The sequence below is a fragment of the Muscardinus avellanarius genome (genome assembly GCF_963383645.1).
Source record: "Muscardinus avellanarius genome assembly, chromosome: 15".
NCBI lineage: Eukaryota > Metazoa > Chordata > Mammalia > Rodentia > Gliridae > Muscardinus > Muscardinus avellanarius.
In genome coordinates, this window is record NC_137801.1 from 37,182,740 (window position 1) to 37,209,692 (window position 26,953).

At 37.3% G+C, this 26,953-nt stretch overlaps 1 protein-coding gene across 1 annotated transcript in view; it reads right to left on the minus strand.

Moving 5' to 3' along the window:
* The window catches only part of THADA (THADA armadillo repeat containing), a gene marked incomplete at both ends in the record, with an annotated part of 379,586 nt that overhangs the window by 253,070 nt on the left and 99,563 nt on the right, over window positions 1-26,953 (minus strand). Inside the window, one exon of the mRNA XM_080711248.1 lies at window positions 17,655-17,746. Within this exon, the coding sequence (XP_080567374.1) occupies window positions 17,655-17,746 (92 nt within the window). The remainder of the gene's footprint in view (window positions 1-17,654; window positions 17,747-26,953) is intronic.

The window sequence follows — 26,953 nt, forward strand, 5'->3', positions numbered from 1 at the left end:
GTTACATAAGGCAAACCCTGCCCTGGGGTGCAAGGCAGCAGCTGCCTGAGACCCTGCTCTCCAGCAAGCCAGTCAGATCAGGAGAGATTTTTGAGAGAAAAAAAGACTGGGGCTAAACCCAAAGGATGGAAAGTCAACACAGCTTAAGAAAAAAAGCAGGGTCAGGTATTTTAGGAGCAGGAAAAAGCATAAAGGAAAGTGCCCAAGGAAAAGCACAACATTCAAAGGAACAGGGAGGTTAGCTCAGTCAAAGTGTACTTCCTGGGGTGGGAGAAAGCAGAAGGCAGGAGTTAATAAATATTTGTGGGTTTGAATAATAGGAAAAAAGGTGAAAAGGGCAGGTCCAAATTATAGAGGCCTTGAAAGCAAAGCTGAAGAAAATACAATTATCCAACAATATCGTGGGCAAATGTTCAACCTTCTGAGTAATAAATGCATGTAAATTCAAACAACAGTCACCCCCCCACACACAGTCCCTTAAACTTGCATTTAAAAAATTACACCCACCACTAGGAAGATTATACATGCTGATAAATTTGTAAATTGATACCATCTTATTTAAGAGAAGCATGGCTATTAGTTTCATGGAATGTTTATATTCTTTAATCCAGTATCGCCATCTCTGATCATTTATCCCAAAGAATTAATCTAAAAAGTATGGGCAAAGATAAAAGGCATAAGAAAATACTTCTTGCACCATTTTTTATAATGTGGAAAAATCAGAAGAAGCATAAATATTCAATGATAAACCAGCTGATAAAAAAGGAAACTCTTTAAAGCACACGATGTAATTACTCATATCATAGTCAACCACGAAGCCAACCATGGGAGGGAGGGATGGGGAGGGATGGGTAGGAGCTGGCTGGGTGATGTGTGCATTTATATCTACACAAGTTTTTTTACCCCATTATGATGTATAAATACAATGCACCAATAAAAAATTTTTAAAAATAAAAATAAAAAAATAAAAAATATATAAAGCAGGGTTTCTTTTTTCCAAAAGAGAAAAGGCCAATGGAGGAATATGAACTTTAAACTGCAGGCAACAAACAGCAAATGAAATAAAAATCCCAAGGAAGAAAGTGACATGAAAAATTGTTTTCCAAGAACATTAATTTATTAGAAAATTGGACAAAATGTAAATAGAACACAAGAAGGAGTAGTACTCTGATACCTAGGAATTATACACGGGAGAATCTATCCTCACATAGTAAAACATAAATAAAATAAAAATAGACACAAATACCACAATGTTACTAATATTTTTTAAAACTAGAGAGAAGTAAAATATGTAATAATAAAATTATCAAGCAAATTATAACTTATTCATTATAAGAAACATTACTTAACCATTTACAAAAAGATAAAATACATGATGCTTATGGAACAATATGAAAAATGCTTGTTATAAGTGAAAAAAGGAGGATTCAAAACTGTGTGCAGAATAATTACAAATTTATATAAGTGTATATATGTGTATGTATGTGATTTTTTATGGGGATCGAACCCAGATATTTTCTACTTCCAAGCTAAATCCCCAGTCCTATTGTATTTTTAGTTTTATTTATTTTATTTTTATTTATTTATTTTTGGTGGTACTGGGATTCCTGGAAACCCTTCTACCTCCAGGATACACTCCCAGACCTATTTTATATTTTTATTTGGAAACAGGGTCTCTTAAGCCAGTGAGGCTGGCTTCAAACCAGCGTGATTCTCCTGTCTATACCTCCCAAGCGTGGGGATTACAAGTGTGCACCACCACGCCCAGCTTATTTTTAGTTTTAAACAGGGTCTCATAGCCGGGCGTGGTGGTGCACACTTGTAATCCCCGTGCTTGGGAGGCTGAGACAGGAGGATAACGCAGGTTTGAAGCCAGCCTCAGCTACTTAGTGAGGCTCTCAGTAACTTAGTGAGACCCTGTTTCCAAATAAAATACAAAATAGGTCTGGGAGTATAGCCTGGAGGTAGAAAGCCTCTGGGTTCCACCCCAAGTACCACAAAAAAAAAAAAAAAAAAAAAAAAAACCAGGGTCTCATTAGGTTGATGAGACTCTCGACTCTCACTATTTGCTGAGGCTGGTCATGAACCTGAGATCCTCCTATGCACACACACACACACACACACACACACACACACACACACACACACACACACTTGACCGAGGGGCATTCTAATTCTAACTTGGGAGTTACACTCCAATCCAATTTTATTATTTTATTTTGAAGCAATTAATGGAGGACCTTTTTAAATTGATGAAGCTGGCTTTAAACCTGTGGTGTTTCTATCTCAGCCTCCATGTGGAGTATGTGCCACCATGTCTGGCTACATTTATAGTTAATAAAATCTAAATACTGATGGATGGAAAATACACCAAAATAGCCCAGTGTGGTAGCACACACTTGTAATCCCAATACTTGGGGAGGCTGAGACAGGAGGATCACAGATTCGTGGCCAGCCTCAGTTCTTAGGCCCTTTGCAACTCAGTGAGACCCTGTTTCAAAATAAAGAATAAAAAACAGAGCTGGGGATACTACTCAGAGGTAGAATGTCCTGGGCTCAATCCCCACTACCTCAAAAAAAGAAAGAAAATACATCAAAAATTATAACCAAGATTGCCTTTTGACTGAGGAGAAGACAGCTCATTCTAACTTTTCCATGCTCTCCATACTTTTCTTAACAAGCACATATTACTTTGAACATAAAAAGTGGCAATGTGAGTGAAAGGGAGAGCAGCAAGGGCAGAGTCTTGGAGACCACAGCATCATCCTCTCTCACCTGGCTCCGGAGGACTCCAGAGTTCCAATCACACCTAGCTACTCTGTGATACAGCAGTGCTCTGGTGGCAAGGAGGAAACAAGCCCATATGGAGAATAATCATTATGAATACAGGGGCAGACAGCTCATCCATGGGTACTGAAACCAGGGAAGACCCAAGGGACAAAAACAAAGCTGCTTGTGGTATGAAAGAATAGAATAGGAAAAGACCTGGAGTCTGGGCCTATTGAAAATATGTGGGTATTTTACTTTCCTTCCATTCACAACTGTACTCAGGTATCTGAAGATCCAAGGTTCTCCTAAATGAACAAATCAAAAACTACAGCTTAAAAGGAACAGGTTGAATATGGTCAATTCATATGTTTCCAAAAAGAGAATAGATATTGACAATTAGAGATTATTTCTTTTTTCTTTTTTTTTCTTTTCTTTCTTTTTTTTTGGGGGGGGTGGTACTGGGGTTCCTGGAATCCCTTCTACCTCCGGGCTACACTCCCAGACCTATTTTTACATTTTTATTTGGAAACAGGGTCTCCTAAGCCAGCGCACGTGGCTGGCTTCGAACCTGTGCGATCCTCCTGTCTCTGCCTCCCAAGCGCGGGGATTACAAGCGTGCGCCACCACGCCCGGTCCGAGAGTATTTCTGATTATAAAACTGCACATAAAAAATTAGGGAGTGCCTCTGAGAAATAGAACATCTTGTAAAAAGCATGCCTATCTCTGAGCATTTCCTACCACAATGGCTTCGGCACACAAGGGATATACAGAAATCGTTAGATGCTTGCTTCTTGACTAATACTAGAACAATGATACAATATTTGGTTCCTAATTGGTGATCACTCCCTTTTCTTCTCATTGCTACGATCACTTCACAATGAGACTTATCTGCTCCTTGATTATGTTTTGGTTTATCTCATTGCAAGCACACTGTATGTTCCTGGAGAATAGGCTGGTCCTGCCTCTTCCTGATGCGACCAAGCATTAAGTACAGCAAAAAGTTGATGCTTAATACATACTTATTGATAGATATCAAGCCATGCACAGAATGTCACTCCAGACTAATATAAACTGAAAAACATGATTTCTGGTACATAATTTTTTAAAAATTCTATATAAAGAGCAGTATCACTCTGGTAGCAATGGTGGCACAAGTCTGTAATCCCAGCAACTCGGAGGATGGCAAGTTTGAGGCCAGACTCAGACATTTTAGTGAGACCCTGTCTCAAAGTTTTTTAAAAAACGGGCTGAACGTGTAGCTGAGTGGTGTAGCATTCCTGGGGTTAATCCCCATTATTGGGGGGGGGGAGTGATATTATACACAAGACCCTGAAAAATCATTAAGATTCAATTTAATGGGAGCAGGGACAGGAAGAGGTTTCTAGACAAAGAAACCAAATGGACAATGCCATGGATTCCATGGAATTCTACTTTCATGGGCAAGCCAACTAGCTTGTGAGTGCACAAGGACACAATTTTCAAAGTAGCCAGGGCTGAAAACAGGAAGAATGGAAACAATGGTACATTCATATGTAGAAGGCCATACTTATAGTTATTTGACAAACGAAACACATTTTCCCAAAGACATTAATGTTATAAATGGTGGCACTGCAAGTGGCCAATAGAAATTATTTACCTTGCCACTGAAGCAATATACTTTTTAGTGAGAAAAATGTGAAAACTATTCTATTTTCATATTAGTAAAGTGACTAAACTAGGAGAACATTACTGAAAGAATTTATTTCTCTGGAATACTAAAACATTAGGGGAAGCTAGTTTAACTAAAGCATGAAGGAGATGGAGATAACCTATGATGGTAGTTGTGGCCCTGAGAGCCCCGTGACAGTGGTTTGTTGTTGTTGTTGTTGTTGTTGTGTGTGTGCATTCTACCTCTGAGCTACACCACCAGCCCTATTTTATATCATTTTATTTTGAAACAGGGCCTCACTAAGTTGTGATAGGTTGGCCTCACAAGGTAGCTGAGACTAGTTGCAGACTTGTGATCCTTCTGAGCCTTCAAAGTACTAGAATTATAGACATGGGCCACCACGCCTGGCAGCATTGTGTTTTTAAGACATAATTTTATTTCCAAATATCATAGGGGAGATTTAGCACCAATTATACTCCACTTATATTTTATAGAGCAGGATAAACCAATGGTTAGGTGAGACTTATCCATCTAAGAATTGAAAGAGAAGAGGAAAGAGACTTAAAGAGAATGCTTGTTTAAATAGTATGAGAGCCAAGTGTGGTAGCACATACCTATAATACTAGCTACTCAGGAGGCTGAAGCAGAAAGACTGCAAATTCAAAGCCATCCTAAGCACTGGGAGTGAGACCTTGACTCAAAATAAAACATAAAAAGGGCTGGAGAATGTATCTCAGTGTAGCGCATCCCTGGGATCAATCCCTAGTACAGAAGAGAGACAGACAGCGGATCATGAGAAAGATCCACTTGTGCCCTGGAGTTAAAGCAGGATAAGGAGAAGCAGGCTCTTCCTGTGGGGAGAGCAAAGTTCACGCAGTATTCACAGCTTCCTACTATTTTTTGCAGTTAACTTTACAGTTAGTTCCAAGTCTTATCTTTCTTCTTTCACTGTTTGTCAAAGATTTACATCATATTTTAGAAAAGTTTGTATTTCCCTTACTTTTCAGAGGCTTGAAACTAGCAAGTATATTTGCTGAATGAATAGTGAAGAAAAAAAGTTGGATTACTAATACTGAACACCAACTGCACAGGCATACCTCCAAGGCTTAGATTATAGGGGTGAGAAAGGATATCAACTGAATTAAGGACAGAAATATGTAGCTGACTATATATGTACCTAAATCAATTGTTTAGAACTTGAGAGAACATAGAAATAAATACAATGAGGATGAAAACATCCCAAGAACAAGAGAAAGACAAAGATGTCATAGAACTGTGCTTATAGGGTAAAAAATTCTAGTCCCCCAAGATTTGGCAATGGGATCAGGCTTACTGATCCTTGTCAAATGAAGCTAGTCTGTCCCATCTTCTGTCAAGCCCAGCTGGTTTCCCCTGACCCAGACAGCCTCATGTTCCAATTCTATAGAGGCAGTTTGTGCAGAACAAAACAGAGTTTAGAAGAGAGAAAAGAAAGAAACTTGGCAGATGGAGAAAGAGATTATTCAGGACAATTGGCCTAATTTGAGTTCACAGGCCAAAAAAGTCACATCAAAATACCTTCAATTTAAATAAAATAGGGATTTGGGGCTCATAAGTAAAAATAATTAAATGCCAATTCCAATAAATTTAGAAAGATCATTTAACTTCACAGTATTTGGCATAATAATATGAAATCAATATTGTAACACATGGGTCTAATTCCAAAGTAAAGCATAATTTATAATAAAAACAGTTAACAGTATTAGCTTATATTAGATAAGCTTTGAATCAAGATGACATTCCATATTGCCAAAAAGCAATTTCAAGCTTAGAAATTGATTACAATGCATTCAGAATCTCTATTTTAATGTTCTACAAAACTATATTCATGTGCAAATACATATATTTTGTTTCTGACCAGAGTGGTTTTGGATGAGGTTTGGTCCCCATGGATGCAAGTGCTGGAAGCTTGATTCCCAATGTAAGAGTATTTAGGTGGTCAAGCCTTTAAGGGTCTGAACTAATGGAATAAAATTAGGTTATGGGGACTCTACCCTTATGAATAGATTGATGTTGTCCTAAGGAATGGGTCAGACTTCATGGAACTGGATTAGTTCCTGACAAAGTGGGTTGTTGGCCCTTCCATATGTAGTTGGTTCCTTTCCCACTTCTCTACCATATTGGAATGCTACCAATGGTCATTCTCCAGGATACCAGCACCATGATATTTGGGCTACTTTTCAACCACCAGAATCATGAGTCACAGAAATCTTTTTTCCTTATGTATTACCTAGCATTAGGTATTCTGTTAAAGCAACACTAAATGGATTAAGACACAAGGTGATGTTTTAAAATGTAAACTGATTATAAGAATGATATTTTATTTTTTGCATGTGGTATCAGGGAAGGAACCCAGGGGCCTTCAACCTCCAGGCTACACCTCCAGACCTATTTTATATTTTATTTGGAAACAGGGTCTCACTAAGTTGCTGAGAGCCTTGCTAAACTGCTGAGGCTGGCTTTGAACCTGTAATTCTATTGTCTCAGCCTCCCAAGTACTGAGATTACAAGCATGCACCACCACGCCCAGCTTCTTCTTTTTTTTTAAGTTTGGTGGTGGCACTGGGAATTGAACTCAGGGGCCTTCTACCTCTGAGCTATGCCGGAACCCCAGCCCTCGTAGTTCTTATTTGGAAACAGGGTCTCACTAAGTTGCTGAGGATCTTGCTAAATTGCTGAGGCTGGCTTTGTGCTGTGATCCTGCTGTCTCAGGCTCACAAACACTGGGATTAAAAGTATGCACCACCATACCCAGCTTGCACCATTTCTTATCTTTTCACAATTATATGTAACAAATTTTTCCATTAGGCTAATACTACTTATGTTATCTTCTTTAAGTTATATTAGTATTAATGAAAACATTTTTGAAGCTTTTGAGCTAGCCTAGAAGAATATAGCAGCAGACATTATTAGTTGCCTAATCAATATTCATTTACCATCATTCTTCCTCTTAATGGAACTTGACTTAGGGAATTTAACCTTCTCAGAGCAGTTATATGCTTCAGGGAGGGCTGGCATCAACCCCAGACCTAACTGGAGAACCCTGATTAAGCTAATTGTGGTGGATCTGTTTCCCTTACCAGGGTTAAGTTGGGGCATGCTGAGATGTTAACTTTGGCCAATAAGATGTGAATAAAAGTATGTGGAGGTGGGAACAAAAGAACACATAGAGGAGGAGGTATTGTAAAAAAAAAAAAAAAAAAGATAGAAGGCCGGGCATGGTGGCACACGCTTGTAATCCTAGCATTTGGGAGGCGGACACAGAAGGATTGTGGTTCCCAGACAGCCTCAGCTACTTAGTAAAGCCCTTCGCAACTCAGTGTGACCCTGTTTCAAAAATAAAAAGACTAAAAAATAGGGCTGGGAGTATCTCAAAGGTATAATGCCCCTGGATTCCATGCCCAGTATAGAGATGCACAAGGCCACTACACATGGTGCCTAGACTCTGCAGCATCTGGATGTGACAGCTGTAGCCTCTGTATGATTGCAGCCTCCCAACAATCACCAAGGAAGCGTCCCTGAGTCCAGGCCATCCTACCTGGAAGGACACAGAAGAAAAGGGCAAAACCTGGGTCTTTGATCATGTTATCAACCTGAAAAGAATGAAACCCCCTTAAAACTTCCTGGCTACATATATGATAACTTTTCCTTGGTTAATTTTTATTTTAGGTTTCTGTTACTTGCACCCAAAGGCATTTTAACTGCTATAAGTCTGAATTAGTTCAAATTTATGTTTAAATATTAAAAAATAGAGCTATTATTTAAGAGAGGAAGGATGACAACAGAGTATACTGCTTAATTTCTTACCATGACATATAGTCCAAAGGTATAGAACTCAGGCTTCCTAGTAGATCCCAAAGTGGCCTATTGTATTTCAAAGCTGTTTACTACTCTGTTCCTTGCTATCTGCCCTCCACCATATATATGAACACACAAATACATACTCAGAGTTTGACAGATTAGGTACCTAGCTTGCTGATCAGTTCATCAACCAGTCCATAAGTACAATTTTTACCCATCCTAATAATCAAGCCTTTGGGAAAATGAAAAACATCTTCTATTTCTGATAAGAGGGGAGAAAATTCTAATATAGAATATAAGGTTTATTCACCCAAATAGGAACTTTAATATCTTAGGAATTTTTTCAAGTCTATAATTATGAAAATTTTCATAGACTCACATAAGTGGGTTATCTCCTATATACAGGACATTATTATTATTATTATTATTATTATTATTATTATTATTATTATTACAAGTGCTGGGTATTGAACCTAGGGTGGTTCTACCTCATACTCCCAGCCCTTTTTATTTCTATTTTGAAACAGGGTCTTACTAAATTGCTGAGCTGGCCTCTGACCTGTGATTCTCTTGTCTCAACCTCCCAATTAATGGGATTACAGGTATGCACCACACCCAGCTACTATTTTAAAATTTTATCTGACAACTTGAGATAATTTATAGTGTATACCCTGAAATAAGTTATCTTTTCACAGATATTCTCTAGCAGATTTCTAATCAGCAGGAACAAGGCTTTCACCTGCCTTAATCAGTCTCCCCACAGCAGTATCCCTCAAACTATGTCTGATACAACACAGATAGCAATGAATATTCAGAAGGAGAGAGACAGAAAGAGTTCAGAGGTCAAATAATAGATATATCCCGCTCTTAAAGATTTACCAAATACATTACAGCATATTAAATGTTCTAAGAAGTCCTCTCAAAGAAACTTTAATCCAGCTTTTCTATTTAGTGAAACATTTAAAAATCAATGTTTTACTAAGTACCTTTTAATCTCTTGGGGGAAACTAGTATTTCTTAAAACATAGGACATATTCCCCATGAGTGCAGTCCCACTCAATTTAGGAATGATAAAAAGAGTAAATGCTAAAATGACTACACCAAGCTGGAGCTATTTGCTTTAACAATCTATAGAGAGAATTGGTTATTAATAAGCCACTCTCTTCCAGAGTCTGACACCATGTTCTCCAATTCCACTAGCCATTGATACAGACCAGTTTTCAAGTGACTCCTAAAATAATGATTTTATCATGAAATAATCTGATACAGAAACTTCTTATGTTAGGTAAAATTCAAAGCGATCTCCCTGGCATGTGTGCTTTTCTCATTTATAGAGCCCAGAACCTGTGCAGTACAATGCAGAGTGGGAGTCACTGAATCCTCGTTCTAACAATGAACAAAGGAATAAACAATTCCCTCATGTGCTCCCTGTCCCAGTCTGATTTATCACCTAACCTCCTCATGCAGATTCACTGTGCATTTCAGCCTCGGCATCTTTGTTTATGCCATGCAATTCCACATGCCAACATCCTCCTCTCTTTCTTTCCAAATCCTGCTCATTCTTTCAACTCTAGATTAAATACGGACTGCTGCATGGGGTCTGATCTCATCTTCCTTTGACCTTTTATCCCGTGATCCTAAAAACCAGAGTCTGATAATTGTTTTCCTAAACTAGTTCATAAGGTGGTCATATATCTCAATAAACTCCTTGCAGCACAAAACCATGTCATAAACTACTTTTGTACATAATAGAGTGCCAAGGTACATAAGTAGTATTCAATAAAAACATTTTATTATCTTTTAAAAGAAGTCCAGTGTATAGCAATAATTGGAAATTACTAAAATTTCAAAACTATACTAAAATCAATAGTTAAAAAACAAAGTTCTCATTAAAAAAAGAAAAGAATATTACCCAAGTTGTAATGAAACTATTCCCTCTAGCATTAACCTCTTTGACTCCATTTTTTCATTTGGAAAAGAGCTCTGTGGTATTCCTCTACAGGTAGTGAACGAGCAACACATGCTGCCAGTAAACCTCCTGATAAATGAAGACTTTATCTCATAGTCCTGGAAGCAATCCTGACGTCTTAAATTATGTAATCCTGGTATTACATTATATTAGTCTGGCTCATATAAATTGTAAGCTACAAAAATACCAAACCTAAGAAAAAATATTTACTCATGCTCTTACTACGATGCAGAAAGAGGATGCACACATTGCCAAAATTCCACAGAACATGCTCAAACGAAAGCAACAATGCTTTAGTTACCAAAGAAGGCGATCGCCTGAAGCAGTACTTAGGAACAAAGATCACTTGGTCCATGCAAGAGTCAATATTTAAGAACACAATGGGTAATTCCCACTTCAAGTTCATGAACATATTTCTTTTTCAGAACTTCTTTCTGGTAAAAAAAAAAAAATGAAAAAAATTGTGTGCTTTTCCTACCTATAATCCATGAACCTATGAATGAAAGAAAACTTGAAACATGAAACTCTCCAGGAAGCCAAAGTATCAGTATAGACTTAGTTCTGATTTTAAGAACTCAAGAGTTACACAGGTCTTCCTTGTACTTTATTTCTCAGTCTCCAAAAATGATCCCATAGCTATCTCGGCTAAAGAACTAGACTGAAGGTTTTACGGACATCTGTGAAAAATGCTCGATGATGCTTCCAGAGCAGAGCACAACACAGGGACTCTTAGTTTCAAATCATTGATATTTGAGATCCTATGACAAATAAATACCTCTTTGGGAGGGGAAGCTCATATTCTACATTAGAATAATTTGAACCCAACTATATTAGTGCCGCTAAAAGAAACTTTAGTTCTAAATAGTCTGCTAATTTTAAAAAATATTCTAGTTGAACTTACTTTGAGCTAAAAATAACCATTGAATTATATTACCTGGAGTAGCTCTGTGATCTTGAACAAATCGCCCAACTTTTCTATAACTCAGATTTTCTATCTGCAAAATGAGAATAGAGCCGGGCATGGTGGCGAATATTGTAATCCCTGCATTTGGGAGGCTGAGACAGGAGGATCACAGTTCGCAGACAGGCTCAGCCACTTAGTGAGGCCTTTTGCAACTTAGTGAGATCCTGTTTCAAAATAAAGAATAAAAAATAGGGCTGGGGTGTAGCTGGAAAGTAGAATGTACCTGGGTTCAAGCCCCAGTACTGGGGGGGGGGGGGAATATGAGAATGGGATTGGATGACCTCTTAAGTACTCTAAAAAATGAAAACAAATATAATAATTGTTATTATTAATATTATTTTAATTAAAGATCTGAGTAAGAAATGTAAGCACAGACTCCACAAAATGAGATTAAGTCTAAAAGAAATCATACCATAGGCAAGAATTTTTGTAAACCCCCAAGTAATCTCCCCATGGCACTAGTATATAGTTGTTTTACAGGGTTAACTATAAAAAAGATAAATTTATTACTAGCAAAATTGATGTCCTGGGTAATTTAATTTATTCCCTCTTTGCCAACCAGCAAACAGATTTCTACCTTGCCAATTTCACGCAGTGACATTAGAAATCTTGAGGCCTGCTCTTCCCCAACTCTCTCTGCATGAAAACAGTGGGGGTTATTGAGAAAAAGTCATGAAAGTCCCCCCCCGAATTAATTTATATTGTCTTCTGCCACCCACAGAAAAGGCCTAAAGCCACCTCAAAGCAAACCTTTCCTCTGGCCCCTCTCCCCTTTCAATCTATCTCCTGGGAAATGTGAGATTACTAGTCTATATTTGGTCTTTGAGTGAAGTGGCTCAATTCCCTCAGTTTGACAATACAAAATCTAAAGCCAGACTCCAAAAAAGTGACTTGCTGCTTAAGAGGAACTCTGTGTCTGATATTAGGCAAATGAAGCATACTCTGCATATCAACACTCCCTGTATTCTAGTCCTGCCACATTCTGGCTCTATGACAGCAGACAAATAACTAAACCTCACCATTCTTCATTTATTTCCCCATGGGAGGAGAATGACATTACACAGGGCTATCATTAAGTCTAAGATCATACATATTAGAAAGGAACTGGTGCATTACAGGCAGCATACCTGTAATCTCAGGACTTGGAAGGCTGAGACAGGAGTTTTGCATGTTTGTGACCAGCCTCCACAACCTACTGAGACCCTGTTTAAAAAAAAAAAAAAAAAAAAGGCTGGGGGTGGATCTAGCATGTGCCAAACATGGACTAGGCAAAAGACATTAAAGATATCTCCTTTCTGAGTATCTCCCTTCCATTAACTTAAGCAGAGACTCCAATACAACAGATAACTGCCTTATTCTTTATTGGACTGTTGGTTCCCCAAGGGCACAGAATATTTCTGATTCATCTCTGAATCCCAGTACCTAGCAGAGGGTCTGGCCCAGAGTGAAAACATAATCAATGTTTGTTTAATGGAAAAAATGAGGGTCTAAGGATGTTAATATTATTCCCCCAGTAAAAGAAAATTATGATTTCAGTTTGACCAAGTAGATGCTTGCTATAGCTATTATGTAGTTCAAAGCAAATAAGCTATTCTGAATTCTAATACTTACATTGTCTAAAATATAAAAGCCCAATTGCCCTACAGCTTTCAATTTTAGTTTTGAGAATCAAATTCTCTCCTAAACAATGGAGTGGGTAACCACAGAAACTAGTGGAATCTCTTTTCCTAGAAAACATGAAGAATAAGAAAGAGGGCAGTCTGTCTGGAAACAGCCTCAAGACCTGCTTGTAAGGAGAATGCTGGAGTGGGTGAGAAGCCACTTGAAGGATCTTTCCAGAACTATTCTGCTAAAATGTTAAGAAAAATAGTTAAAAGAATTCTCTCATCTGTACTCAGGAAAACAAATTTAACATCACCTAACAAAATCACTGGGAATCATTTTACTCGGACCTAGTGATGCTTCGTGTGTGTGTGTGTGTGTGTGTGTGTGTGTGTGTGTGTGTGTTACTAGGGAGTGGAACCCAGGGGCTTTCTACCCCTGGGCTATACCCCCAGGCCTATTTTTTTAATAATTTATTTGAAAACAGGGTCTCACTAAGGCTGGCTTCAAACCTTTGCGATCCTCCTGTCTCAGGCTCCCAAGTACCAGGATTATAAGCGTGCACCACCACACCCAGCTCCTAGTGACGCTTTTACAAACATTTTTTAAGTTATAATGGAGTTATAAATTAACTACCCTATAGAGTTCATTTAAATATAAACTCTTTAATAAAACAAAATAGAGACTGCACTTAACAGAATAAACAAAGATTGCCATTCGTTTCTCTCTCTGTGTGTGTATGTGACCAGAGGACTAAATTTAGGAGCATTCTACCTCCAAGCTATATCTCCAAGCACTATTTTTTTATTCTTTATTTTTTATTTATTTTTAAATTTTGTTTATTTATTTTTTATTTTTTATTTTTGCAGTACTGGGGATGGAACTCAGGGGCTTTCTACCTCTGAGCGAAACTTCCAGCCCTATTTTTTATTCTTAAATTGAAACAGGGTCTCACTGAGTTGCAAAGGGCTCATTAAGTAGCTGAGGCTGTCCACAAACTGCAATTCTCCTGTCTCAGCCTCCCAAATGCTGGGATTACAAACAGGGCCTCACTAAGTAGCTGAGGCTGGCTATGAACCTGGGATCCTCCAGTGTCAGTCTCCCAAGTACCACCACAAACAGCTTGTTTCTTTTTTAATCTATCCATTTCATATACCTCAAAACTACTCATCCTCAAAGCCTTATAAGAAATATTAGCTCCTCCCAATACAACACTGAATTTACTCCAGAAAGGCAGAGAGTTTTAGAAGATTATAATGTAATAACATTATTTTAAATTACACAAGTAAAACCTATTTTTTATCATTGTTCACTGAAACAAGGCCAATGAGCTCCAAAGTTCAATGATTACCACACTCCACACACTTATAAAGAGGGCAGCAGACCCCTGCAACTTTCTTTATATATGAAAAAGGAAGTTTTTGTTCCCTAGTGTGTGTGGCAGGTACTGTCTACATACTGGGAATACAATACTTTATTAAATTTGCAACTCTAGTGAGCTTATGTAAGTTTGAGCTTAGTATTTTAGAAGAAAAGACCTCAGAGCTAGTCCAAACCACTTGTTGTACAGAGAAGACACTCAGGGCATCAAGAAGATAACTAACCTGTCTCAGTGGGTTATTGTGGCTGTAAGAGAACAAGGTGAAACCAAATTTCTTATTCTAAGTCTAGTAACAGATCTACTTATTCATTAAGCAAGTTATTTCTGTAAGCCTCCTATATTGCAGGTAGTATTCAAGACACCAATTACACAAAATTCTGATCCTGATGTTGTCCTCAAAAGACAAAGATAACAGGATGTATACAACAAAAGAAACAGTAAAAAAAAAAGAAGAAGAAGAAGAAGAAGAAGAAGAAGAAGAAGAAGAAGAAGAAGAAATACCAAACTATAGCTCTAACTGCTTAATTTCCAGCATTTTTTTAAAAAAGTGAAATGTGAAATTCTACTAGTTTGTTTTAGGCTCCCAATACTCCAAGAGGTTACAGCCTCGATCTTACCATTCCTATTGTGTAGATGGAGAAACTGAAGTGCAGAGTGCATCAGGAAATCTATTAAGGTCATCTCCAATGGCAGCAAAATGCCTAGAAACCAAGTTTGTTTACTCCAAGATAGACACTTTTTCCCACTAGATGGAAAAGGCAGATGTTCTTTTTATGTCCAGTTCCTTTCTAACTAGGAGCACAGGTCAGCAAGAATTGCAGGACAATTTGTGCTTATGAAAGCAAACTTAACTGGCCTAGGAGGTGTCATCAGCTGAGGACAGTCACTGGATGTTTAAGTAACCAACTAACAAGACATCATTACTTGCATTCTTAAAGTGCCTATTATATATACAAGGAATAGATGAAAAAGGTCCTGCCCTGGGGGAGTCAACTTTTAAGAAGCAGGTATATAAACATTTCAACAAAAAGTGACACAATTAAATAAACTACAACAGTAGGAGAATCATCACAAACAACTGAAAAACTGAAAACACTAAAGGTTCTGCAGACCTAATCTAATAGGAGGGGCCAAGGGTTAAACGGAGAACATAAGCTACATAGTTGATGAGACACACCAATCTCTTACACCACTGAAATATGCTCTTACAAAAACAGTCACCAGATTTAAGTAAATTTTCAAAATTCCTAATTCCTTCACTTTACTTTTTACCTTTACTCAAAACAATTAGACAAAATATCCCATTTCCTTCTTTCCAGGAAAGTTATAATTTTGTAATCTTTCCTATCCAAAAGGAATGAATTAATAATAAAGGTTCCCATCCATGTGATTTTGCCTAGAAGATCAAAACTATGTTTTACCACTGTCTCATTCTTCTACTCTCCTTTATTTTCAAGTTCAATTTTAAACATTAACTATACTTGTTTGATAAATGTCATATTTTATTCATATCACTGTCTACCTGGTCTTTTAATATGATTCTTAAATGTTAGCACACTGTATACTTAATAACAAAATAGACAAAGCTAAAGAGAAGCAAATACTAGTAATTTTCAGTTACTTATAAGAAAGATTAATCTAAGAACAGGCTAAAAAGTAAAAATCATAACACTCCAAAGGAGTAATGTTTCATTTATTTTTTTTAAAAAAAAGCCCTCTGAGCTAGACGTGGTGGTACACACTAATCTCAGCTTTCGGGAGGCTGAGACAAGAGAATCGCAGTCCGCGGACAGCCTCAGCTACTTAGTGAGGCCCTTTGCAACCCAATGAGACCCTGTTTCAAAATAAAGAATAAAACATAGGGCTGGGGTGCAGTTTGAAAGTAGAATGTCCCTGGGTTTCATCCCCGGTACTGCAAAAACAAACAAGAAACCCTCTGATATTTTCTGCATTTACTGAAGGGATGCATACTTAATGCCAGTTACCTTCCTTTTATAGGATGATAAGTAGCAATTGAAATGACAATTCCGAACTTCCACAGTAGACTTCACTTGAATTACCACCAGCATGACATAAAATTAATTCACTGTATCTTTTAATTCCTAAGACATATTTCATCACAAGAAAATATATTTTAATAAACACCAGTTTAAAACCTAAATTTGAAGCATGGTTATTACATTTCTAGGTAGAAAAGAAACTGGGCTTGAACTCATGTCTGGGTCCTCAGGAGAAATACCTTTGAGCCAAAGTGGAGCCTCAAGGGTATAAAAGCAATTAAACATGCAGCAACAGTGACACCTAGTGTTAACAACTTCAAGCCAACTAGACTACCATTAAATCTTCTTGAAATGTTGAACAATTAAAAATTTTTCTTCTTTAATAGCATGCAGAACTTTATACATTATATAAAAAAATTATCGTTTTTATGGGATCATCAAAATGGTCCCATAGGTTTCCTCCCAGACATTTGAAAACCTTGTTAACTGAAACCTATCTTTGAGAGTAAACTAAAGATGAAAAAGTAAAATGCATTGTTTATTTCCTATAGTTAGCACCTCTAACTGCTCCATTTTGTAAGAAAGTATAATGGAAGCAAAGGTGGTTTGAGACATGTTCTGATGAGCGTTTCATAGACTTTTAAACTTTTACCTGTACAATTAAAGATAACTGCACAGAGAGTACCTAATAACTCATCAAGATAAGTAATTTAGGACATTTTGGGAATGCTCAAAAGAAGATGCAAGCTGGGTTTGATGGTACATGCCTTTAATCCCAGTACTTGAGAGGCTGAAACAGGAGGATCACAAATTCCCGAACAGCCTCAGCAACTTAAGTGAGATTCTCAGCAACATAGAGAGACTCTGTTTCAAAACAAAATTAAAAAAAAAACCTGGGAGTGTAGCTTAGTGGTGGGATGCTCCTGGGTTCAATCCTCAGTACCACATTAAAAAAAAAATTTTTTTTGTTAAAGATGCAAAGAAAACTGGGCGTGGTGGCACACACTTGTAATCCCAGCATTCGGGAAACAGGGACCAGAAGAGCACGGTTCATGGACAGTCTCAGCTACTTAGCGAGGCCCTTCACAACTCAGTGAGACCCTGTTTCAAATAAAAAATAAAAAGGCTAAAAAATAGGGCTGGGGGTGTAGCTTGGGGGTAGAATGCTCCTGGAGTCATCCCTAGCCCTGGCCGGGGGGGGGGGGGGGGGGTGCAAAGAAGACAATTTAACTGTTGCAATTGAAAAACAAGTCTACAATTCAGCCCTGCTACCTGCTATATTTTTGTTGCTTTGAAAGGTCCACTTATTTAATTGGTGATATTTTTGTCCAAGGGTTTAGAATTTGGCAGAATGGGCTAAGCCACTACAGTAGTTTTTATAGTTTTATGCTGCAGATAAATCTACAAAAATATGCAGACTTTCAACAATTATTTTTGGACAGGACAATATTGTGTAAAAGTTAGTATTAGATGGAGCTTACCTATTTGTTTTGGAAAGGTCATCCTTTCCCCTTTTAACTCCAAAAATTCTTGTGATCAAGGAACTAAAGAGAAGAGTAGATGAATTTCTCACCTAAGGTAAAAATAAGGACACAGTAAGGATTAAGAAATATTTATGATATGAAAACAACATTTTACAATGGTCAAACTAAATATTCAAATCATTACCCTACTGGCTAGTGCAAGACTAAAGAAAATATGATACGTGTTGATAAAATGAGACAACTTTCAAAAGAACTTCACAGTAATCGACTCAGTGGTTTCCTCTTAAATTTAGAGCTCTACAATCCAACCACATACACGACACAGCTTTTTCCTATATTTCTAATATTATCATCAGTTGTTTTCAATATGTCCTTGTAGTTGTATCATCAAATAACACATTTTTTTAATCGCCCTGCATCCTTCCTGATGATGAATATTCCAGGAAAGACTTTAACTCTTTGCATTTATTTTCTATAGTCATTTACCTATGAGAAAATACTTTGAAGGCGAAACTTCAAGAAACCATATAATTAATACAGCCAAGAAAAGTTATTTTTCAAAATATTACTTGGTATCCTCAGAATGCCAGTAGTTAATCAAGTAATCTTATGCTAAAATTATGAGATTACTGATCAATAAATATGAGGCAAGATTTATCATTAATAAACCTAAATCATTCTCCAAGATACTATTAGAATATATTCTTTCCAAACCAATGTGTCAAGATGCTTTAGAATTTCATAAACATTTTGAATGTCCTTACTCAAATACTTTCCCAAATCAGAGTAGAGATGTTAAGTAAGCACTTAAAGAATAAACTTAATGAAGGAGATAAAAGACCTCTACAAGAAAAATTATAAAACATTTAAAAAAGAAATCAAAGAAGACCTCAGAAGATGAAAAGATCTTCTATGCTCTTAGACAGACAGAATAAAGATCATCAAAATGGCCATTCTTCCAAAAGACACATAGACCAATGGGGCAGAATAGAAGACTCAGAAACAAATTCACACACTTACAGCTAATTGATTCTTAACAAAGGAGCCAAAAACATACACTAGAAAAAAGTCTCTTCAACAAATGGTGTTGGCGAAATCGGTTCACCGCATTCAGAAAAATGGACATACACCCCACTTTCTCACCCTGCACAAGAGTCAATTCAAGATGGGATCAAAGACCTGGAAGTTGGTCTTACACCAGAGACCTTGCAGCTCCTTTAAGAGGGTATAGGTCCAACACTTCAAAACAAAGGCATAGGTAAAAACTTTCTCAACAAGATCCCGAAGGCATAAGAAATTATAAGGAGGATCAATACATGGATCTGAATTAAACTGAAGAGCTTCTGAACCTCAACAGAGAGCCAAAAGAATGGGAGAAAATTTTTGCCAAATACTCCTATAAGAGGACTAATATCTAGAATATACAGAGAACTCAAGAAACTCACTGGTAAGACAACAAATAACCCAATAAAAAATGGGCATGTGAACTAAATAAACACTTCACAAAAGAAAAAATACAAATGCCCAATAAATGTATGAAAAACTTTTCAACATCATGAGATGCAAATCTAAACTACTCTGAGAATTCACCTAACCCCAACTAAACTGGCAATCATTAAGGCACAAACAAATGCTGGGAATGGTATGAAGAAGTAGAAACCTTGATACATTGTTGGTGGGATTGCAAACTAGTGCAACCACTTTGGAAAATAGTACGAAGGATCCTCAGAAGAATGGGAATGAACCTACCATATGATGCAGCAATACTACTTCTGGGTAGCTACCCAGAAGAACAGAAAACAAACTATCAGACTAATGCATGTGTCCTTATGTTTACAGCTGTACAATTCATCATTACCAAACTATAGAAACAGCCAGGATGTGCATCAACAGATGAATGGATTAAAAACTATGGGATATATACACAATAAAATTTTACTTAGCCATAAAAAGAACAAAATTTTGTCATTTGCAAAGAAATGGACGGAACTAAATGAGATTAGTCAGTCACAAAAAGTAAAAAATTAGATGTTCTCCCTAATATGCAGAAGCTAGGAAGAAAATGGGTAATAAGAAGGACTCTAGCCAAAGGAGAAACCTTAGATTAGTAAAGAAGGCGACCTAACAAAGGGAAGGAGGGGGAAGAAGGAAACTCCCTAATGCACATGATGTATATTCACAAGCATATCAATCACTAACTAAGCCAAACATGAGAAGGAGGGATGGGAGAAGAAATGGGGTGGGAATTGGGGAAGGGCTAAGTGAGTGATGTGTGCATGTATACCTCTACCATCTTGTACCCCATTAAAATGTATGATTACAAGACACCAATTAATTTTTTTTAATTAAAAAAGAAGCCATGTGTGGTGGCACATGCTTGTATAATGAAATGATATAGCAATGGAGTCACTATTTGGCTTCTGATGACTTGATAACATGAGGAAATACAAGCCTAGTGTTGCCAGATTTTCTGCTTTTTCAAGAGAAGCCAAAAAAAAAAAAAAAGATTTTTATGTGAAATCTCACTATTTTGAAATGTTGGCAACAAATTAAAAAGGGGTTAAAAAAAAAAAAACACCAGGGAAGCCAAATAAAACACAGTGGTGTACCAATTTGTCTTACTGGTCATCAGTTTGTAACCAAGCCCAGAAAGGCCCCAAGTCGTGCTCACAACCCTGGAGGTGTACCCTACAGGTATACTAGCACAATTCATCCAAATTGCAATGAAGCACTAAAATTGAGCAGATCTACTTATGTTCATTTAACAGTCCCCAAACATTAATGGAGTTCCTACTATGTACCTTGCCTAATATCTGCAGAAAAGTCGATCCGTCCTGTTACTTCATCAGTATCACCTCTGCCCCAGCTCAGGTCTCATCTTACCAACTCTACTTAAATAATTCCCAGACATCAAAGTCACTGCCCTTTCTTTCTTTTTTTTTTTTTTTTTTTTTTTTGGTGGTGGTACTCGAGGTGGAACCAGAGGCTTTCTACCTCCAGGCAATACTCCCAGACCTTTTTTATATTTTATTTGGAAACAGGGTCTCACTAAATTGCTGAGAGCCTCACTAAGTAGTTGAGGCTGGCTTCGAACCCGTGTGATCCTCCTGTCTCAGCCTCCCAAGCACAGGGATTACAAACGTGCGCCACCACACCCGGCTCACTGCCTATTTTTTAATGTGGTTTTCTTTTTTATTTTGGAAGTATGAGAGTTTTTTTTATATTCTTGATACTAAATTCTCACCAGATATATGATTTGTAAATATTTCCTTCCATTCTGGGAACTGTCTTTTCATTTTCCAGGTGGCAACCTTTGAAACACAGACATTTTTTTATTTTGATCAAGTCTAATTTATCTACTTTTTCTTTTGTTGCTTATACCTTGGGTATGCTATCTAAAAAACGGTTACCTAACCCAAGGTACAAAAATTTACACTTAAGTTTTCTTCTAAAAGTTTTATAGGTCTTACTGTTAAGTTTCTGATCCATTTTTAGTCACTTCTGCAATAGGGTATAGAAAAGGGACCAAATTCACTTTTGTGCATGTGGCTATCCAGTGTCCTAGTACTACTTGTTGAAAAGACTATTCTTTCTCCATTGCAGTCTTGGCACTGTATGTGGGGGCTTATTTCTGGAATCAATCCTGTCGTACTGATTTACGTATCTATCCGTATGCCAATTTTATTTACTATTGCTTTGTAGTAATTTTTGAAATTGGGACCTTTGAAACTTTCAGCTTTGTTCTTCTTTTTCAAGATTATTTTGTTAACTATGGGAATCTTGCATTTCAGTATGTATTTTAGGATTGGCATATTAATCCCCCCACCCCCCGCCAAAAATAAAAAGCCAGATGGGACTTAAAGAGAGTTTGAGTAGACTCTGTAGATCAATTTGAGGAGTACTGTCATCTAAACAAAAGGAAATTCTCAGGTAATGAACACAGGCTATCTTTCCATTTATTTTGGCCTTCTTGAATTTCTTTAAACATTTTATAATTTTTCAGTGAGAAAAATCTTGCATTTCTTTTATCAAATTTATATGTAAGTATTTTATTCTTTTGATACTATTATAAATAGAAGTAGGTTTTTTGGTTGTTCATTGCTTGAATACAACTAATTTTTGTATTTTAATCTTCTGTTCAACAACTCTGTTGAATTTATTTATTAGCTCATGTGTGTGTGTTCCTTAGGATTTTCTATACATAAGATAATGTCATCAGAAAAGAGTTTTGCATCTTTCTTTCTAACGTGGATAACTTATATTACTGGTTTATTGAATATTATTATTATAAAATGTAATTAGGTCATTGTCACATGCTTTTCTGCATCTGCTTAAACAACCATGGAGTTTTTATCTTTTATTTAGATGATAATTTACATTAGCTCATTTTCTTATGTTGAAATATATGTACTGTTTTAAAACTGCAGGAGTACAGAGCTGGGCATGGTGACACATGCCTTTAATCCTAGTACTTGGGAGGCCAAAACAGGAGAATTGCAGGTTTGGTAACAACCTCAGCAAGCAGTGAGACTCACCAGAATATCATAGCTGCTTACTTCATGACAGCCAGGAAGCAAGAGAGGGAGAGAGGAGGAGCCTGGGTCCCATATGTTCTTCAAGGGCATGCCCACAATGACCTACCTTCCTCCCACTGGACCCCATCTCCTAAATGTCTACCAGCTCCCAGCAGTGGTGGCAATCAAGCACTTAACACATGAGCCTTTGAGAGAGATTTCAGATCCAAACTACATAGCAGTGATGACAATGAATGCATATCGTTTTTAGGAAGGATGGATGAAGAGGAATGCAAATTAAAAGGAGAGCAAAGGCCAGGCGTGGTGGCGCACGCTTATAATCCCCACGTTTGGGAGGCCAAGACAGGAGGATCGCGCAGGTTCAAAGCCAGCCTCGCTGGCTTAAGAGACCCTGTTTCCAAATAAAAAAGTATAAAAATAGGTCTGGGAGTGTAGCCCGGAGGTAGAAGGGTTTCCAGGAACCCCAGTACCACCAAAAGAGAGAGAGAGAGAGAGAGAGAGAGAGAGAGAGAGAGAGAACAAAGAACAAAAAGAAAAAAGAAATAGGAGGTTAAATTGAAAATGCTGAGGTAAGAACAGCTGTGAAGTAATGCCAGCTATAAATGATTTTTATTACAAAAGGAATACTAGAATACATTCCAGCTCCCTACCTCCTTTTCAACCAAGCCTCCACCAAACAATTGATAAAGATTAGGTATTCAGCTGCAAAGTGAAAATTACTACCCATTATGTTTTTCTCTTCTATTCACTGAGTACATAAATTTTTTTCCTTTCCCTTCTGGCATGAAAAAACCCTCTATATAAATTTGTATAAGAGACAGAAACATAGGTAATGAATATAAATGAAAAGAAAATTAGGGTATAAAGGCCAGGTATATGTGAGTGTGTATATATGGAAATACAACATATATGTATATGCATATATTTTCTTACATAACAAATATGACCTTGAAAAGTATGAAAAGAGTCTACCTTGTGCAAGCGATATATAGTATGGTCACTGACACACCACACAATCACACCCTTAATAGGCATTGAGGGTACGACCCACATTTGACATTTCAAAATATTCTAATATATGTGGGCAAGTTTATAGTAGAAAGAGTTTCTGAAAGGAAGAAATAAGATTGAGTTCTAATTTGCCTTCCATTACTACTCTGTGTGTGTGTGTGTGTGTGTGTGTGTGTGTGTGTGTGGTGTACTAAGGGTGGAATCCAGGGGCATTCTACATCTGAGCTACTCTCCCAGCCCTATTTTTTATTCTTTACTTTGAAAAAGGGTCTCACTAAGTTGCACAGAGCCTCACTAAATAGCTGAGGCTGGCCACAAAGGTGCGATCCTCCTGTTTCAGCCTCCCAAATATGCACCACTACACCTGGCTCTTCCATTACTTCTTAACCATGTGACTTTAAAAAAGATACTTAAGCTGGGCGTGGTGGCGCACGCTTGTAATCCCCCCGCTTGGGAGGCAGAGACAGGAGGATCGCGCAGGTTCGAAGCCAGCCACGCGTGCTGGCTTAGGAGACCGACCCTGTTTCCAAATAAAAATGTAAAAATAGGTCTGGGAGTGTAGTCCGGAGATAGAAGGGCTTCCAGGAACCCCAGTACCACCAAAATAAATAAATTAATAATAATAATAATAATAATAATAATAAATAAAAATAAAAAAATAAAAAAGATACTTAATACTGTAGGCCAAATTCCCTCATCTATAACTCAGGAAAACTGTGCTAGGAGTTCTGGGCTTCTTAAAAGAGTACTTTGGCCAACTGTAGTCTGGAGTTGATGGTAATTGTCTTCTAAAGCAGCAAGACACTTCTCCCATGAGAAGACAAAAGAAGAGACAGGGCTTCTCAAATACATGCCAGATAGCATCTATAAGTGAATCAGACAAAAAGTACTTCTTCCTTGGAGTAAATGAAGCTTCAGCCAAGGCATAATGAGTGGAGCACACCTGGGTTTCAGCTTAGCCTGGGCCCTGTGGCAACCTTACAACTATTAGAGGGTCTGTGATCATCTGCACCAACAGAAGCATGAAGTGTTTGTGCAAGAGCTGCTGGGCAGAACCAAAAAAGGGCCTTTTACTTGCACTCCTCTAAAACCACTGCATGTATGAACCAGTGTTAGCCTGAGAGAAGCAAAGGAAAGATATACTAGATAAAAATATAAACCCTGTGTGGCTTTTACAAGGATCCAAAAGTGGCACGCACCGTGGCGTTACTGAGGACACTTGGGTGGCAAGGCTGACAGCTGCCCAGGGAAAGGCTAAGAGTGGCAGGGAAATGCTTTGACTAATAAGAGACGGGAGATGGGCGTATTCTAAGAGATAGTGGTTTTAACATGGCAGAGGATGTGCCGTATAACGAGACAAATAAGTTTTCTGCAAGGTTAAGGCCTACTTGGTAATTTCCTTTTTCTTTATTCACTTCCCTTTTCCTTCCTTCCTTCCTTCCTTTTTTTTTTTCCCCTTTCTTTCTCTTTCATATTGGTGCCAGGGCATTCTATTAAAAACTACACCCCCAGCCCTATATTTTATTCTTTATTTTGAAACGGGATCTCACTAAGTTTCAGAGGGCCTTAATAAGTAGCTGAGGCTGGCCTGGGAGCCTCCTGTCTCAGCCTCCCAAGTGTGATGATTAGAAGAGTGTGCCACCACACCTGACTTCCTTTTCCTTTCGACATTGCTGCTTTGGGTTTGTGCCACTCAATAAATTCTTGCCTCTGATTTTATTTTTCTAAGGAAATAGAACAAAGGCCCTACAACTGAGCTAAACTGTACATTCTCTATAGTCTTATAACTCCCCAAACTTTCCCTTACCATGGCACAGATTCTAGTTGGACAGATAATAGTTATGTGTCTTTAGACAAAATTATTTAACCGCTCTGAGCCTTGTTTTTCTTATCTCTAAAATATGAATTATAAGGCGGGTGAAGTGGTATATGCCTATAATCCCAATACTTGGGAGGCTGAGCCAGGAGGATCATAGGTTTGAGGCCAGTGTCAACAACTAAGTGATAGCCAGTTTCAAAATAAAAATAGGGTTGGAGGTCTACCTTAGAAGTAAAACACCTTGAGTTCAATCTCCAGTACCAAATGTGTGTGTGTGTGTGTTGTGTGTGTGTGTGTGTGTGTGTGTGTGTATAAATTATAACAGAATTTACTGAGATTAATCAATGTAACACACAATGCCAGGTACTTTTAATACTCTGTAAGACAGCCATTATAATTATGTCTTATTTATCCTTATATTTCATTTCTAGTGCTAAATATATTCATCAACATAGTAGGTTTGCCTAATGTCTTTACTATTTTGTTTACAACAATTTATGTACTATTTATAATACATTTTCTAGCTGGGCGTGCTGGAGCACACTTGTAATCCCAGCATTTGGGAGGCTGAGACAGGAAGATCACAGTTCACAGACAGCTTCATCTACTTAGTGAGGTCTTTTGCAACTCAGTGAGATTCTGTTTCAAAATAAATAGGGCTGGCCGGGCAAGGTGGCACACATTTGTAATCCCCGCGCTTGAGAGACGGAGACAGGAGGATCGCATAGATTCAAAGCTAGCAGCACTGGCTTAAGAGACCCTGTTCCCAAATAAAAAAAATAAAAATAGGTCTGGGAGTGTAGTCCGGAGATAGAAGGGTTTCCAGGAACCACAGTACCACCAAAAAATAAATAAATAAATAAATAAATAAATAAATAGGGCTGGGGGTATACCTGGGAGGTAGAATGCACCTGGGTTCCATCTCCAGTACCACAAAAAATAAATAAATAAATAAATAAATAAATAAATAAATAAATAAATAAAATATATTTTCTTGTATTTTATAAACACCTACTATGTAGCAAAGATTGAGAGATCTATAAGGTCTCAATACAAAAGACAGAAATTTGTAAAAACAAATTAAATATACACACAAATGATTTCTGGAAAATGTTCCTTTACTGCAAATTAAAATTAAATTCATTTTGCTTGTACTTTTTTCCCCTCTAACTTATCAGAAAAAAAACAATTAAGTCAAGCATACAGATATAGCCAGCTTTGGGCATAGATATATTCCTAAGAGGATGTGCGCAAATCAAATTTCTGTAAATCAAACCATATTTTACATGCACTAAAGAAAAATTACCCTTTAAATGACTTCAACACAAAATGCACTGGCAAATTGTTTTTGTAAAATAAAGACTTTTCACAGCCATTGATTATGTTGATTTGCAATTTTGTTCTATCTTAAGTATTTGTTTATTCATTTATTGTGGTACTGGTGAGTTGAACACAGGACCTTTAGCATGCTAGGCAAGCACTCTACCAATGATCTACATCCTCAGCCAAGGTTAGGTTTTTATGAGAAAAGAAATACAGAAATCACCATATTAAAGTAATGGCATGGATTCTTACAGCTATGATGGTTCCTCTGTCTAGTAAAGCAAAAACTCTTGTCAGAAACAAAACATTCTAACACAACCAGTGAAAAACGAAAGACTCCAAAATAAAAATATATATATGCACATATATATTTATACAGCCTTTGGTGGGTATCTGTATGCACATGGTTAATATTCAAATATAAAACTCACACAGAAAAATATAGAAAGAAATGCATTAGAATGATGATTATCTGTATGATGGTTTGAGAAGTAAATGTTAAGATTATTATGCATTTCTTTATTTTCAAAATTTCTGCAGGCAAATGTATTATTATTTATGGTCTCAAAAAATAATAGTTTTCAAAAAATGAATCACTCGCCGAGAGT